At 33.0% G+C, this 16,835-nt stretch overlaps 2 protein-coding genes across 2 annotated transcripts; one reads left to right on the forward strand and one right to left on the reverse strand.

Annotated features, from left to right (window-relative positions):
* Positions 1-254: 254 nt before the first annotated feature.
* On the forward strand, positions 255-10,221 carry LOC124433686 (oxysterol-binding protein-related protein 9-like). Its single transcript, XM_046983472.1, is given in 26 exon segments — positions 255-397; positions 550-600; positions 948-979; positions 981-1,024; positions 1,288-1,367; positions 1,459-1,563; positions 1,638-1,688; positions 2,155-2,184; positions 2,268-2,318; positions 2,581-2,921; positions 3,452-3,477; positions 3,716-3,763; positions 3,910-3,986; positions 4,513-4,598; positions 5,161-5,242; positions 5,396-5,482; positions 7,608-7,692; positions 7,776-7,886; positions 8,258-8,321; positions 8,406-8,502; positions 8,578-8,621; positions 8,729-8,831; positions 8,911-9,002; positions 9,179-9,248; positions 9,489-9,554; positions 9,796-10,221. Coding segments are annotated over 26 exon segments (2,097 nt in total). The 5' UTR covers positions 255-286; the 3' UTR covers positions 9,859-10,221.
* Positions 10,222-10,271: 50 nt separating this feature from the next.
* On the reverse strand, positions 10,272-16,328 carry LOC124451361. Its single transcript, XM_047002008.1, has 9 exons — positions 16,243-16,328; positions 12,893-12,964; positions 12,190-12,240; positions 11,804-11,839; positions 11,685-11,732; positions 11,401-11,436; positions 11,282-11,329; positions 10,465-10,972; positions 10,272-10,417 (listed from the first exon to the last, which is right to left on the reverse strand). The coding sequence occupies exons 1-9, from the start codon at positions 16,270-16,272 to the stop codon at positions 10,272-10,274; spliced, it is 975 nt and encodes a 324-aa protein (XP_046857964.1). The 5' UTR covers positions 16,273-16,328.
* Between the last annotated feature and the right edge of the window lie 507 nt (positions 16,329-16,835).

The following is a 16,835-nucleotide window of genomic DNA, read 5'->3' on the forward strand; positions in this document are numbered from 1 at the left end:
CGCTCTTTTTCTAGTTCCAATTAATCTCCACTATTACCTGGCTTGCGCCAATGACCTGTTATTGTTGAAACAGAAAAAATAATATATTGTAATTGACAATGAAAGTATGTATGTCATGTATCTTTCCTAGGGTTGTCAGAGAGTCCAGAAGACTAGAACAAGGAATAATCATGCATTTTTTGTATTGTTGAATTTGATTGATTTGCACTGCACGTGATTAATTATTTTGACTTTTTATCTTGACAATAATTTGATAATTTATAATTGCATCACTATTCCATACAAGATGGCGATCACCATGGAAGGTCCACTGTCGAAGTGGACGAACGTTGTAAAAGGTTGGCAATATAGATGGTTTGTTCTTGACGAAACTGTTGGACTGTTGTCTTACTACACTGTAAGTTTGATAAAATTGGATTTATTTCATGCCTTAGTATAAAACGACTTCGCAAGCTGTTCGAATGTGTTTTGTAACTTGGCAATTAAATTTCCTTGCTGTGTACTGTAGTATGATATTGATATTAAAACATTGGATTTTTCTTTAATTAGTCTAAAGAGAAGATGATGAGAGGAGCAAGAAGAGGATGTTTGAGGTTGAAGGTATGCTATTAAAATAATTGTAGCACTTTTTGTTTGACAAGTTGGATTGCGTATGGTACGTAATCATAGGAATAAAAATGTGGATTTATTATTATTGATAGTGACGTTTTGCTTTTTATTGATGAGTTTTGTGTTAGAAACTTTGAAATGTTTTTCACAGGTTGATAATTTCAGAAAAATCACAGATTTATATCACCAACAAACAAACAATGTTTCACCAAACTTGTGTTGCAAGGCAACATTGACAGTAGCTGCATTTCCTGCCTCTCTCTGTTGCATACTTGTGAAAAGAATTATAAGAATTTAAAGAAAATGAGCATAATCATTTCCTTATTTATTTATTCAAGGGTGCTCAACTTGGTATAGATGATACTGACGAGTACATTTACAATCAGTTGTGATCAAAAAACTTTTCACTTTCAAGGTATAAAAATCGAAACCAGTTTTCTTTACATGTACCGCTCAAAACCTTATTTGGAACTTCAGCCAGTTTGATCTGAAAGCATCAGAGCTTTTAAATGATGGTTTGTTGGTCTTATATCAAACAGTTATGAACTGATTTAAACATTCTGCTTGTGTGCTGAAGTCAAAAATCAGTTGAGCTTAAGAGAAGTTCTGTGTCAGTTGTGAAAAAATTACAATGCATTTTATAAAAAATGAATGTTTTTTGGTTTTTTATGATTTAAGCAAAAGATGCAGAAGAACGTGAAAAATGGATTAGCGCTTTAGAAAATACATCAATTAAGGATTCTCGTTCAAGATTACAGGTACATATGCTATTTCATATCTCCTACATACATTTTAAAGCTGAATATGTTATGATATTCTTAAAGCATCTCCCTTCCTAATTACATTTAGCAACCTTTTGGGACAGATTTAACATCACTTGATGGTAATGAAGATTTGGGGAAAAAACTCACTGAAACAGAAGCATATTTTCAATTGTTCACTGAACAAGTAAAAGTATGTTTGTCACAATTTATTCCTGTAAAACTCCAGTGAGTTTTGGTAACTTTATCTCTGCCTAAATTCCTCAGGCATTACATGCTCAAATGAAACAGGATTTTCCAGCTGAGGAAACATCAGAAGTAAGTTGTTACATATGAATCCCCTAAACTGTATGACACAATTCCTTGATGATCATTGTCATACATGTGTGGTACACAGATAGCCTATGACAGTCCAGTGTTATTTATGACATGTTTGTTTCGAATGGATCAATTTTTACTGACAAAATGATCATTGTCGTACATTTGTGGTACACAGATAGCCCATGACAGTCCAGTGTTATTTATGACATGTTTGTTTCGAATGGCTCAATTTTTACTGACAAAATGATCATTGTTGTACATGTGGGGTACACAGATAGCCTATGACAGTCCAGTGTTATTTATGACATGTTTGTTTCGAATGGCTCAATTTTTACTGACAAAATGATCATTGTTGTACATGTGGGGTACACAGATAGCCTATGACAGTCCAGTGTTATTTATGACATGTTTGTTTCGAATGCATCAATTTTTACTGACAAAATGATAAATATTATTTTTTCAGCGTTATCAAGTTATCAAAGAAACGTCAACGGTACGACTGTTTTTACTCCACCAGAAAAATTCTTGTTTATCTTAATCAACTATTGAATGATTCCTTTTAATTTTTTTTCATAGAAAATGCTCGAGAATATTGGACAGTCCTTAGAAATGATGCACTCTGTCAAAGTAAGTAAATAATCATGCGAAGAAAGTATTTATTACGTAAATACGTATGTTTCCATGTGTGGAGTGATAGTGTACACTCTTATGGACTTATCAAAACTTATTCTCGTCCAAACTTACGCGGCCATTCTGGTATCACACAATTATTTTCACCCCCACTATCTTGAGTTTTATTAACAAATTGTGCTATCGAATTCTATCAAAATTACATATTGACAGTGAATTCCTCTGAACATGTGCATTGATAGGCTAACTAATTTTTAAGGAAGCTTACGAAAATGGCGAGACAGTGTCAGTGTCCACAACAAACACAGAAAATTGCGAACTATCACGGGAAATGAGAGAGGAAAAACGACGAGTATCGTCCACAACGCAGGCTGTTTCGCCAACTATGTTATCGCCAAATTTAGGTGGAACATGTCCAGTTACGATGCAGGCCAGTGCTGCACATCATGTACGTCAAGTTACAACGTTATCAAGAAATTCGCCGTCCCAGACCTCTTACCGAATGAAGGATGCGTTCCCTACAATATCGTATTCAAGTAGCGAGGACGAGGATGACGCTGAGTTTTTTGATGCAAGTGAATATGAAAATGATAACTCCAGGTTTTTATTTACAATCATTTATTCTCATATATTGTAAAGATTACTTTCTTCTTGCCTTTGATTATTTAATGGTAAAATCATTTCATCACAATTTTTTATCTTGTTTTTTTCTTGTCTTCACTATTTGAGCATCATTCTTTGATAGTTTCATTTATAAAAAGTTATATGTGTTACATTTTTGATTGATAACAATACATAGACTTGTCATTAATCAAGACCTTAACTTTCACCTGACAAGCAGAAATTTTCTAACTTGCATCACATAAATTCTTCTACCAATACACTGCTTTCATAATTATATCAACGAATTTCTGTCTTTTTTGAAAGCTGATGTTGACGAGCGTTGGAGAATAAAAAAGTTCTTTGTAAAAGAACATTGAAAATCTTCAAAGATAAAAATATATTTTCACTTTCAATCTCAGGCGATTGTATTGTTGATTGTTCATTTATTATAAGTAAATGTGTTGAATAGTACTTTTTGAGCTTAAATATTTTTTATTTAAATTATTCTCTTGTTTAATTTTATTTAGCGCTGGCGTTGAGATGCATAAACGAGGTACGTAACACTGACAGTTGAGAGTATTTTTTTCTAATTTTTTGTTTGTAAAAGCATGTTGTGCTTAAAGAAAGCAGTCATTAAATTAGTCAAACTTTAGCAAAATAGAAAATGAAACAAATTTCCGAGGGATGTTTTGTTTCATGTTTTGTTAACTACGTTAGAGATAAATCATTCTGTATAAACTGAAAATATTTTGACTTATGAACGTTCAATGTATTGTTTTCATATGTTTTAGTCACGTATAACGAAGATGATGATGATATATTTGGTGCTGAAATAGAAGGTGATTGTGTATCAAGTATTTGTTAATTATTTCATTTTTAAGATTGACTTCGTCATTTTAATAACTTGTTATAGTTCCCTTTCACCTTTGGCATAGGGAGAAGGTGAAGACCTAGCAATAAAAATTTGTTCTGTGTTTTCTACCAGGAAATGATATAAAAAAACATGGCAGTATTATAACTCATCTTTTGTCTCAAGTACGTCTTGGAATGGACTTAACAAAGGTACAAATTTTCTTGACATTTTTTGTTCCCAAAAATATTGTTAGGCGTCGAACTCGTTTAAGACAACTACTGCGATGAGTAATACACTTCAACTTGCCGAATCTTCAAACGTTTGAATGTGCAAGTTATTGTGTGAGTATGCCCCCCCCCTGCGTTCTCTCCATCACCTTTGGAGTGTGCAAGTTATTGTGTGATTATGCCCCCCCGCTTTCTCTCCATCACCTTTGGAGTGTGCAAGTTATTGTGTGGGTATGCCCCCCTAGCGTTCTCTCCATCACCTTTGGAGTGTGCAAATTATTGTGTGGGTATGCCCCCCCTAGCGTTCTCTCCATCACTGTTGGAGTGCGCTAGTTATTTTGTGAGTATGCCCCCCCACGTTCTCTCCATTTGACTGTTAAATCCAACCAAAGCTGATGTGTTGTTACTTTAACATATGAACTACGATGTGAATTATGTATGCAATTCAACTGAGCAATGAGGCATGATCGTTTACTAATTCAACCATACTTGAACTATATTTTTGAAGGTTGTTTTGCCAACATTTATTTTGGAAAGAAGATCCCTGCTTGAAATGTACGCAGACTTTCTCGCTCATCCTGATATTTTTTCAAGGTGTGTATTTTTAATGATTTGTCGTCTTTATTCCAAAGCCATCATCAGAGTATATACTTAATATATTAATCCTAACACGGTTTTTACATGCACATGAAAAACATGTGACTTGGACGAGATTTGAACTCGCACCTTCGGGTACTAGTTCACTTTATTCCAAAGCCATCATCAGAGTATATACTTAATATATTAATCCTAACCGTGTTAGGATTAATATATTAAGTATATACTCTGATGATGGCTTTGGAATAAAGTCGAAACACGGTGCCATCCAGTAAACTGCTATAGTGGCGAGAATCTCTCGTCCATACGCAGTTTAAAAGAGATTTGACTCGACTCCAATCCCTGTGGGCTTGGTAGCTCAACAGGTAGAGCGGCGGACTAGTACCCGAAGGTGCGAGTTCAAATCTCGTCCAAGTCACATGTTTTTCATGTGCATGTAAAAACCGTGTTAGGATTAATATATTAAGTATGTCGTCTTTATTGTTGTCAAGATTGTATGATTTATCTGAATGGTTGACCGATGTAAAATTTAACGTGTGTGTATTATACATTGTCAAAGTATTGTAGATTTCAAGGATCCTAAAGATAGGATGATACAAGTTTTGAGATGGTACTTGTCAGCATTTCATGCTGGAAGAAAGGTGATTCGGCCATTTTAGCACTATACAGTCTGCTTGTTTACCAATGATTGTCATAAAAGTTTTCAATACATCTTTTACCTTTATATTAAAAATAAACACATGAATTCGTCAAGATTAACAGACATGATCAATTATTCATTGCATTTTCATCAGAGTTCCATTGCAAAGAAACCGTATAATCCTATCATTGGGGAAACGTTTTGTTGTCATTATGTTCTTGACGAGAATAAACGTAGCAAGGTATTACATTTTAGTCTTCTCCAAGCCTTCATTTTTAACTCAAGAGAATTTATTCTTTATTTATTTTTCGAAACTTGATACAGTTGTGATGAGTAGCAAAATTCACGCAAGTCATATATCGGACATACGTGGTGCTATCTTTCCGGGGGGGTGGGGTGGGTGGGTATCCGAAAATCTTTGTCATGATTAGCAACTCGCAACTCAAAAATAATTTGAGCATGTGTAGTTTACCCGAACAATTGGTCGAGTAAACTACACATGCTCAGATTATTTTTCTAATAATTTGTAATTAAGCGAGATATTTAATCCAAAATCGGTGTTTGTTGACCCAGTTGATCGTCACCATGACCATAAACACGCACAGTTGGTTGAGTTGATTGCGCATACTCAAATGATTTTTGTTGTATTTTTCGATTTACCGAGCCAATTACTCCATAAGCAAAGCAATTAAATCCAGTTGGTTGTTGTGTCTATGTTTTTTGAAAGTTGTGCAAGTAAATCCAGTTGATTGTTGTGTCTATGTTTTTTGAAAGTTGTGCAAGTAAATCCAGTTGATTGTTGTGTCTATGTTTTTTAAAAGTTGTGCAAGTAAATCCAGTTGATTGTTGTGTCTATGTTTTTTGAAAGTTGTGCAAGTAAATCCAGTTGGTTGTTGTGTCTATGTTTTTTGAAAGTTGTGCAAGTAGATCCAGTTGGTTGTTGTGTCTATGTTTTTTGAAAGTTGTGCAAGTAGATCCAGTTGATTGTTGTGTCTATGTTTTTTGAAAGTTGTGCAAGTAGATCCAGTTGATTGTTGTGTCTATGTTTTTTGAAAGTTGTGCAAGTAAATCCAGTTGGTTGTTGTGTCTATGTTTTTTGAAAGTTGTGCAAGTAGATCCAGTTGATTGTTGTGTCTATGTTTTTTGAAAGTTGTGCAAGTAGATCCAGTTGATTGTTGTGTCTATGTTTTTTGAAAGTTGTGCAAGTAGATCCAGTTGATTGTTGTGTCTATGTTTTTTGAAAGTTGTGCAAGTAGATCCAGTTGGTTGTTGTGTCTATGTTTTTTGAAAGTTGTGCAAGTAAATCCAGTTGATTGTTGTGTCTATGTTTTTTGAAAGTTGTGCAAGTAAATCCAGTTGGTTGTTGTGTCTATGTTTTTTGAAAGTTGTGCAAGTAGATCCAGTTGATTGTTGTGTCTATGTTTTTTAAAAGTTGTGCGAGTAAATCCAGTTGATTGTTGTGTCTATGTTTTTTGAAAGTTGTGCAAGTAAATCCAGTTGGTTGTTGTGTCTATGTTTTTTGAAAGTTGTGCAAGTAAATCCAGTTGATTGTTGTGTCTATGTTTTTTGAAAGTTGTGCAAGTAAATCCAGTTGGTTGTTGTGTCTATGTTTTTTGAAAGTTGTACAAGTAAATCCAGTTGATTGTTGTGTCTATGTTTTTTGAAAGTTGTGCAAGTAAATCCAGTTGGTTGTTGTGTCTATGTTTTTGAAAGTTGTGCAAGTAAATCCAGTTGGTTGTTGTGTCTATGTTTTTTGAAAGTTGTGCAAGTAAATCCAGTTGGTTGTAGTGTCTATGTTTTTGAAAGTTGTGCAAGTAAATCCAGTTGGTTGTTGTGTCTATGTTTTCTGAAAGTTGTGCAAGTAAATCCAGTTGGTTGTTGTGTCTATGTTTTCTGAAAGTTGTGCAAGTAAATCCAGTTGGTTGTTGTGTCTTTGTTTTTTGAAAGTTGTGCAAGTAGTTTCAGTTGATTGTTGCCATTATTATGAAGTCACACAGTTTGTTAAGCGGACTGCGCATGACCAAATGATTTTTTAGTGTTTTGTTATCGAGCAATCTGCGTGGTTACCCTGCAAGTGATGCAATTGCATTCAGTAGTGTAAATGTGTAAAACATATTCAAGTTTCATGCAAATTACAAGTCAAATAAGCAGTGTTTGTGTTTGAAACTTTGTATTATGATCCTTATTTTATAATCTCAAATTGCCATGGTAGTCAAAGACGTTAGTACATTATGTCTAGAGAGAAGCAACTTGGCCCTTAACAAAATCTTTTCTCTTGCTTGTATCATATTTTTATTATAATCACGATCTGTATGCGAAATAGGGTTGGAGCTAAATCTTGTCAACTTTATATGATTTATTTTCAGGAAGTGACAAAAAATGGTCCAATGGTTGGTATTAGTAAAGATGATGTTAGTTTTATTGCTGAACAATTGTCTCACCATCCTCCAGGTTGGTGATAAAATTCTAAATTTCCTTACATTACGCTTGCATGAAAAATAACATTTCTCTTTTTTATCAATCTTCTTCAATAGTCTCCGCGTTCTACGCCGAGAACGTGAACAAGAAAATATGTTGTACTGGACATATTTGGACAAAATCGAAATTTCTTGGATTGTCTATAGGCGTCGAGATGGTGGGAGATGGTAAGATGGTGATTTTGCCATTCTTGTAAAATACATGATGGTTAAAGATGTTTGTAAACATGTGTAAGAATTGAATGAATTTGATTATTAAATTGCACGGGTCAGCCTTACTAATATTTCTTTGATTTCGCTTGAAATCAGAACTATTCTTTTACCTCAAAATGCTGCTTATTTCCAACAATTTTTTTAAGCCTTTCTAAAACAAACTTCTTTTTTAAACACGGAAACAAGAAAGAAATTTGTTTTAAGAAAATTCTTATTACCTGCTAACCCATCTTTAAATGACCGGTGTCTTGTTAACTATCGACATAATTTATAAATGTATGTATTGTGCAATCATAAATGTCTCATTTTTTATTGCGTAATTTCAGCTTGTATTTCTGTTATACCGTATGAAGAAGAGTACATAGTTACGTTTCCAAATGCTTATGGAAGGTAGCATATAACTTCACAAAACCGCATGTTTTATAGGCAAAATAATCTTTTTAACAAAGTCCATTTCTTTCACCGTCTATGTAGATCAATCTTAACAGTTCCTTGGATGGAAATGGGTGGTCATACATCGATATCTTGTGCAAAATCTGGATACAATGCTAACATTCAATTTCATTGTAAAGTATGTCTATTACCCTTATGGAAAATTGATTTTTATTTCTTTGATTGTAACTGTTTTCTCTCTTGGTATTTCTAGCCATTTTATGGTGGCAAGAAGCACAAAGTCACAGCGGAAGTGACGTAAGTACCCATGAATTTTATTACTTTGCAATATTTTGCAATATAGTAATTGTCTTTAAAATATACTCTTGAAAACATTGACTCGATGAAAATTTTATTTGTGGTAGTGCACCAAAAGAAAAAAAACCTTTCTTCACTGTCATTGGTGAATGGAATGGAGTAATGTATTGTAATGAAATTAACAATGGTCAAAATGTTAACTCTACTGAGGTGAACTTGAAATTTATATTTTTATAAATAACGCACATTTAGCCGCGCTAAATATCATTATAATTTGCGTGTTTTATAGTCATCAAAGATTTTTGTTGACACAAATACAATGCCTGTCATAAAGAAACGCGTTGCTCCTTTAGAAAAACAAGGAGAATTTGAATCACGAAGGTGACGAAGTTAAACAGTGTTTTGTCTCCACGCTCCTAAAATGTCCTACTTATAGTAGCATTGCTCGTGTATAGGGAATGCCTTAAATTTGTTTTACATGATACTATGGCGATAGTATTGACCAATAAATTGTAATGACCAGCGGTATCTGAGTGTCAAGTTTTACTTGTGTTTAGATTGTGGCGGGATGTAACTGAAGCTTTAAAAACTAATGATATAGACTCGGCTACTGCTGCTAAACATAAGGTATTTTAGGAAAAGATTTGTTTTATTATAGTCTGCAATATCTATATCATTGAAATTAAGACAACATGGTTAATACTAAGCTAGCTATGTAACCATAATTCATTAGTACAATTTTATCGTTTTTTATTGACGAAATCTAATTTGGACAGAGTTAAATGTGCTAATACGTTTGTGATTGCATAATTTATTCCTGTTGTCGGAATCTTCCATTGAATAGCGATGATTCTTGTGACATTTTAGTTGGAGGAAAGACAACGTTATGAAGGTCGCGAAAGAAAAGAAAAACACATAACGTGGCAAACCAAGGTAAAGTATTGCATCTATTTTACTACTGGAAAAACTACTTAATTAAATTGCTGTTTAGTACAATTTGAATTGTATAATGTACAATTTTGAATTATCCTGTTTATACTTAATTAACGTGATTGTCCTTTTTATCTCAACTGTAAAATAGAATGACCATTCATAGAAAATAAAATGTTCAAAAAGTATTTGTTTTGAAAATCTTGTTACTTTATATTAATCGGTTTGATTTTTCTATTTGTAGAATTTCCATAACGTTGATGGTCAATGGTCATATGATGCTCCTTTAACGACTCGACTTAAATAAATTTGTCAAAGATGTGATGATGGGATATTCAGGGACAAATTAAATTACGTAAGGTGAAAATGGTATCCCTTTCTTATGGTGATCTCAAGTATACTGGAGTGATGTCCGTATTACGGGCATAAAATATAACTTTGGTCTGCTTCGTTTATATAAAACAAACATGTTATTCAAAATAACTTGTGCACATGTATTTTATTGTTTTTCACGAGTTTTTCATTGATATTATTATTTAATATATTGAACAGTCAACTGTTGAAAGTTTCATTACAGATATTTAATTGTCTTTGTGCAGTTGTAATTATAAATTCTTATAACTTTTTCTACAAGTTATAGAGAAATGACTAAAATATCCTAAACCACTGACAGGAATATTTTTATTTAATGCTTGTGAGGATGATATGAAATGTCAGTGTTTATTCTCCAAATGGTCGTTCCATCTTCAGATACATTTTACGAAGTTGATCCAATGCTGTCAACATATCATCACGCTCATCTGGATCACTAAATTCCTCAGTTATCACAGCCTTCATTTCTTCATACGTCCCGATATTTGGGTGAGCTGTGTCCAGGCGTGAACATTTCATTTTTTTGACAACACCAATAAACCAATCTTCAAAAGTGCTTTGTCGAGCTCGGGAAAACGTGATTTGGCGTGATCTTGAACATTTTGGTCATTAAGGCTGTCAATCTTTTTTTCTAAAGACTTCAAATTTGTTCCATATCTTGCTCTTTTACTTGCTTTATCCTGACCAGGAAATACATATTCCGATACAAGACTTTCCAACTTATACGCAACTTGACCAATTTTCAATTGTCTTTTTTGTTTTTCAAATGCCAGTTTCACTTTTTCGAAATCTTTTATTACTTTTTTCATTTCTTCGTTTTCCTTCATCAGTTGCTCATTCTTTTCTTCCAAACTTTTGATTCTTGCTTCGTAATTGTTCTTCTGTTGCAGCAGCATTTCTTTCAAATGCTTTACCACATTGCTCCAATCGTTTGCGTATTCTCCAAATTTTGAGTACATCTCAGCCGTATCGAGTTTTGAATTTGTTAGAGCGTTCTGCATTTGACGCAACTTTTCTCGAAGTTTAGTATTATCGTCACTTAAAACAGCCTAAGGAGAATTTTTTATAATTTGTACTTGCTTAATTATTCCATGAAGTACAAATAATTGCTTTCTCTTTGCATATAATTTAAAACCCAATGTTATTGTTAAGTGTTAACACAAAAATAATAACCATTGTTTCCCCTTTAATGTGTGAATTTTCCAAAAATGTCCTTATGCATCAAAATTGATAAAATTTCATAGAGACAATACAATTTCTTAATAGCGCTAACTCAAAGTTCAAAAAAATAAGAGTTTTGATGGTTTTGATAGGTTCTATTTATTCTCTCTGCTTGATTGATAAATAAATTTTCTTACATTCTCCATCAGTAAACTTGTTTGAACTGGAACTTGTATGCTCAATGGCTGTGATAAAAATAAAGCATAAGGAGTTGGACATTTATTGTGGAGTTATCAGTTGAAAAAATGTTGCATACCCTTCCTTGACGATGGACGCCTTCTGGTGGAAAGCCCTGTAAGGAATAGTTCATTTCCTGCTTAAATTCATGAAAGTGTTCTTAGCTCTTCTCGGTGCATTTATAAAACAGTAGTTTTTAAAATAATTCAAATAAAAACTGCAAAATAACTGATAAAGTTTCCTCTAATGATATAGCCAATAAAATTTCTTTAAAGCGTCAATCCAAAAATTCGAAAATAAAAGATTTCTGCGTTTCTATTTTTACTTTCAGCTTGATTGATAAAAATATGTAAATTTCCTTACATTCTCCACCAGTGAACTTGTATGAAATGGAACTTGTATGCTCAATGGCTGTGATAAAAAAGGAGCATAAGGAGTTAGACATTTTTTATGGAGTTATCAGTTGAAAAAAAGTTGCATACCCTTCCTTGACGATGAACGCCTTCTGGTGGAAAGCCCTGTAAAGAATAGTTCATTTCCTGCTTAAATTCATGAAAGTGTTTTTAGCTCTTCCCAGTGCATTTATAAACACAGTAGTTTTCAAAAAAATTCAATTAAAAAATGCAATATAACTGATAAAGTTTCATATAGTGATACAGCCAATAAAATTTCTTTATAGTGTCAACCCAAAGATTCGAAAATAAAAGATTTGTGCTTTTCTATTTTTACTTTCAGCTTGATTGATAAAAATATGTAAATTTCCTTAGATTCTCCACCAGTGAACTTGTTTGAAAGGAACTTGTAGGAAAGTGCATAAAGAAGTACACAATTTTCATGAAGATATTTGAAAAAAAAATTGTTGACATACCCTTCCTTGACGATGAACGCCTTCTGGTGGAACGCCTTCAGGTGGAAAGCCCTGTAAAGAATATTTAATTTTCTATCATGAAAGTGCTTATAGTTTTCGTTGCATTACTTAGCCTACTTCGTCCAGCATCATGTAATGCCATAGTCAACTAAAAAATTGGGGGTATCAATCTTCATCGATATAGCTATATGTCGATATATATTGTCAATTTCTTCTAAAAAAGTTGTGATTACGGTAAATTAATATAAATAAGTAACTTTGCCACACATGCTTTACTATTTATCAATTTCTTTTTGTCTTTGAAAATAAAACATTGGTCTTGCTGACGACAATTCGCATACAGAACATAACCTTTAGGAAAAATAGCCACCAAAAACTAATGAGAAATTTTATTGCTGATCACATTGATAGTGGAGTTTATAAAACCTGCTCAGTGATCACAAAGCGATATGTGTTCGTATTAAAAAAAATCACACATACTGAAATCCTGCGGCATCCATCATTTAAGTGAATACCACGTGACTGAAAACAATTGCAACATAGTACTGATAAATGTAAAAGTTTCATAACAACCATTGCTTTGATTTAATCTGGCTATCTATTGCCACTCATAAACATTACGTTTTGAGGTATATTTTACTTTGAACGTAATGTTTGCATTTGCAACATGTACGATTGGCATACTTATTTTTTTCACACTTACCGGTTCAACCAAAGCGTCTAAGTATTTTCCCGTGACATCAAGTTGAACGTCTTCCGGTGCAGTAAAGTTACCCTGTAAACAATCATAAAAATCATAGCTTTTGTTATCGCATTTTAGCGTTAATCATTTTATCCGACGTAGAACTTATTGCATAGCTGAGAAGCTGCACAATAACATTTTTTTCGAAAAGCATAAACACAAATGACAATTAGGGTATCTTTCGAGCTTGTAGAATCAAACCGTATCTCTACAAATTTTTGCTGCCCTTCTCTTATCCGAAAGTCACTAAAGTGCCCCTCGGAGCTGGCTCCCCCGAATCGTTAGATTGCTCCTACGCAACTGACTATATATGTATCAAATATTTTAGCGGTAACCCTAAATTAGATAATTGTAAGTAGCGTTACCAATTTTCAGTAATAAGCAGAAAATATCACAAAAAACGCCTGATGGCCAAGAAAATAAGATTTCCATGCATTTAGACACTAAAAACGACGAGCGCAATATTTTAGCTCATAACTGAAACCTATCTTCATTTCTGTGCTAACTCATATTCATCTTTAAAGCGTCGATACCAACTTAGAGCTTATGAAATAGATCTTCGTTTGCTCACGGTGGTATAACACTATAACTCATATTTTTCTCCTCTCGATTTTCCCTCTAATTTGTGTAAGTTACAAGAAACACTGTTTAAAATGCAACAAATGTATAGGAAATTTTTAACATGAAGTTATAGAAATTCATGTAGCTTACATACCATTTGACGAGGTATTTCAGGATTTGTCATTGTAATAGTCTGATAGTGACGAGTTTTACCTTTCTTTTCTGTGTCCCTTGTAGACTGGTCGAATGACGAATGTAAGAGTTTTATACACATTATCAAATAAATAATTACAAGTTGTCACAATATAGCACTATGGGAGTCCTGCATGGACATCTGTTATAAATAAATAATAACTATAAACTAACTTAAATTAGACTGTGACTTGAAAAAGTGGTTATTAAGCAAAATTTAAGTTGAATAATATGTCACAGTCTTTTGCACACCATTTTTTAACAAAATATTGTGAAAAACTCGAGTACTTTTTTCTCTACTTAAAATAAGGACGCTGATGGTTGACAACTTGCTCTTGTTACTCATGTTCACTTGGTAGATAAATAGATAGATAGAGAGACAGAAAGAAAGATGTATAGAGAGATAGAAGAGATAGAGGAAACCTTTGGAAGAACTCGAGAGCGAGCTAGTGCTTTCATTTTTTTTGGTAAAACAACATTAATGCGAAACATACAAATATCGTGCAAACGTTTCAATATTCTTCTAACATGTATTCACGACTGTTTTGCAAATAGTCTTTGATTGTTTTGATTGGTTGAGCTCAGATCATTTTGTATTAGTTTTGCAAACGCAACTATAGACTAAGTCACCGTACTCGTTTTATTATTTTTATCTTATAATAAAATTATTAAAATATATTACACAGGCAAATTATCATGTTTTCGATACACGTTTCATATATTTTCAATATATAATATTGACATATCTTATTTTTGTCCGCAACCGAACGCCATACTCACTAAACAATTCATTTAGGTAATAACATGATTTTGAGTGCAATTTGGGAAAAACGTGCATAAGTGAGTTTTTTCAAAGACAATCAAAATTATCTAAGGTAGAGAAAATAGAGACACTATTGCGTTTTCGATATAATTTGATCAATGCGATTGTTCCGATTTCAAGTTAGAAGCCGATTACACGAGGCGAGTTAACTGTCCCGCTTAAAGTGCCCCTTTCTCTAAAAATTTTTTTTAGAAATACGAAATCTGTCTATGATATTAAGCCTGTCTGAGAAAAAAATTTTGAAGTTGGTAAAATCAACAAGCTATTGTGGCGTCTTGAAGTTGTGCATTTTTGGCCGTTTTCTATACTATAACTCGTATTTTTCTCCTCTCGACTTTCCCTCTAATTTGTGTAAGTTACAAGAAACACTGTTTAAAATGCAACAAATGTATAGGAAATTTTTAACATGAAGTTATAGAAATTCATGTAGCTTACATACCATTTGACGAGGTATTTCAGGATTTGTCATTGTAATAGTCTGATAGTGACGAGTTTTACCTTTCTTTTCTGTGTCCCTTGTAGACTGGTCGAATGACGAATGTAAGAGTTTTATACACATCATCAAATAAATAATTACAAGTCGTCACAATATAGCACTATGGGAGTCATGCATGGACATCTGTTATGAATAAATAATAACTATAAACTAACTTAAATTAGACTGTGACTTGAAAAAGTGGTTATTAAGCAAAATTTAAGTTGAATAATATGTCACAGTCTTTTGCACACCATTTTTTAACAAAATATTGTGAAAAACTCGAGTACTTTTTTCTCTACTTAAAATAAGGACGCTGATGATTGACAACTTGCTCTTGTTACTCATGTTCACTTGGTAGATAAATAGATAGATAGAGAGACAGAAAGAAAGATGTATAGAGAGATAGAAGAGATAGAGGAAACCTTCGGAAGAACTCGTGAGCGAACTAGTGCTTTCATTTTTTTTGTAAAACAACATTAATGCGAAACATACAAATATCATGCAAACATTTCAATATTCTTCTAACATGTATTCACGACTGTTTTGCAAATAATCTTTGATTGATTTCATTGGTTGAGCTCAGATCGTTTTGCATTAGTTTTGCAAACGCAACTATAGACTAGTCACCGTACTCGTTTTATTATTTTTATCTTATAATAAAATTATTAAAATATATTACACATGAAAATTATCATGTTTTCGATACACGTTTCATATGTTTTCAATATATAATATTGACATATCTTATTTTTGTCCGCAACCGAACGCCATACTCACTAAACAATTCATTTACGTAATAACATGATTTCGAGTGCAATTTGGGAAAAACGTGCATAAGTGAGTTTTTTCAAAGACAATCAAAATTATCTTGTGTAGAGAAAATAGAGACGCTTTTGCGCTTTCAATATAATTTGATCAATGCGACTGTTCCGATTTCAAGTTAGAAGCCGATTACATGAGGCGAGTTAAATTTCCCGCTTAAAGTGCCCCTTTCTCTAAAAATTTTTTTAGAAATACTAAATCTGTTTATGATATTAAGCCTCTCTGAGAAAAAAATTTTGAATTTGGTAAAATCAACAAGCTATTATGGCGTCTTGAAGTTGTGCATTTTTGGCCGTTTTCTATACTATAACTCGTATTTTTCTCCTCTCGACTTTCCCTCTAATTTATGTAAGTTACAAGAAACTCCGTTTAAAAGACAACAAATGTAAAGGAGTTTTTAACACGAAGTTATAGAAATTCATGTAGCTTACATACCACTTGACGAGGTATTTCAGGATTTGTCATTGTAAGAGTCTGATAGTGACGAGTTTTAGCTTTCTTTTTTATGTCCCTTGTAGTCTGGTCGAATGACAAATGTAAGAATTTTATACACATCATCACATAATAATTACAAGTCGTCATGACATAGCACTATGGGAGTCATGCATGGACAACGGTTATGAATAAATAATAACAATAAACTAAGTTAAATTAAACTGCGACTTGAAAAAGTGGTTATTAAGCAAAATTTAAGTTGAATAATGTGTCACAGTCTTTTGCACACCATTTTGTTAACAAAATGATGTGCAAAACTCGAGTACTTTTTTCTCTACTTAAAATAAGGACGCTGATGAATGACAACTTGCTCTTTTTACTCATGTTCACTTGGTAGATAAATAGATAGATAGAGAGACAGAAAGAAAGATGTATAGAGAGATAGAAGAGATAGAGGAAACCTTTGGAAGAACGCGAGAGCGAGCTAGTGCTTTCATTTTTTTGGTAAAACAACATTAATGCGAAACATACAAATATCGTGCAAACGTTTCAATATTCTTCTAACATGTATTCACGACTGTTTTGCAAATAGT

This window comes from Xenia sp. Carnegie-2017, unplaced genomic scaffold (genome assembly GCF_021976095.1).
Source record: "Xenia sp. Carnegie-2017 unplaced genomic scaffold, XeniaSp_v1 HiC_scaffold_1, whole genome shotgun sequence".
Classification (NCBI taxonomy): domain Eukaryota; kingdom Metazoa; phylum Cnidaria; class Anthozoa; order Malacalcyonacea; family Xeniidae; genus Xenia; species Xenia sp. Carnegie-2017.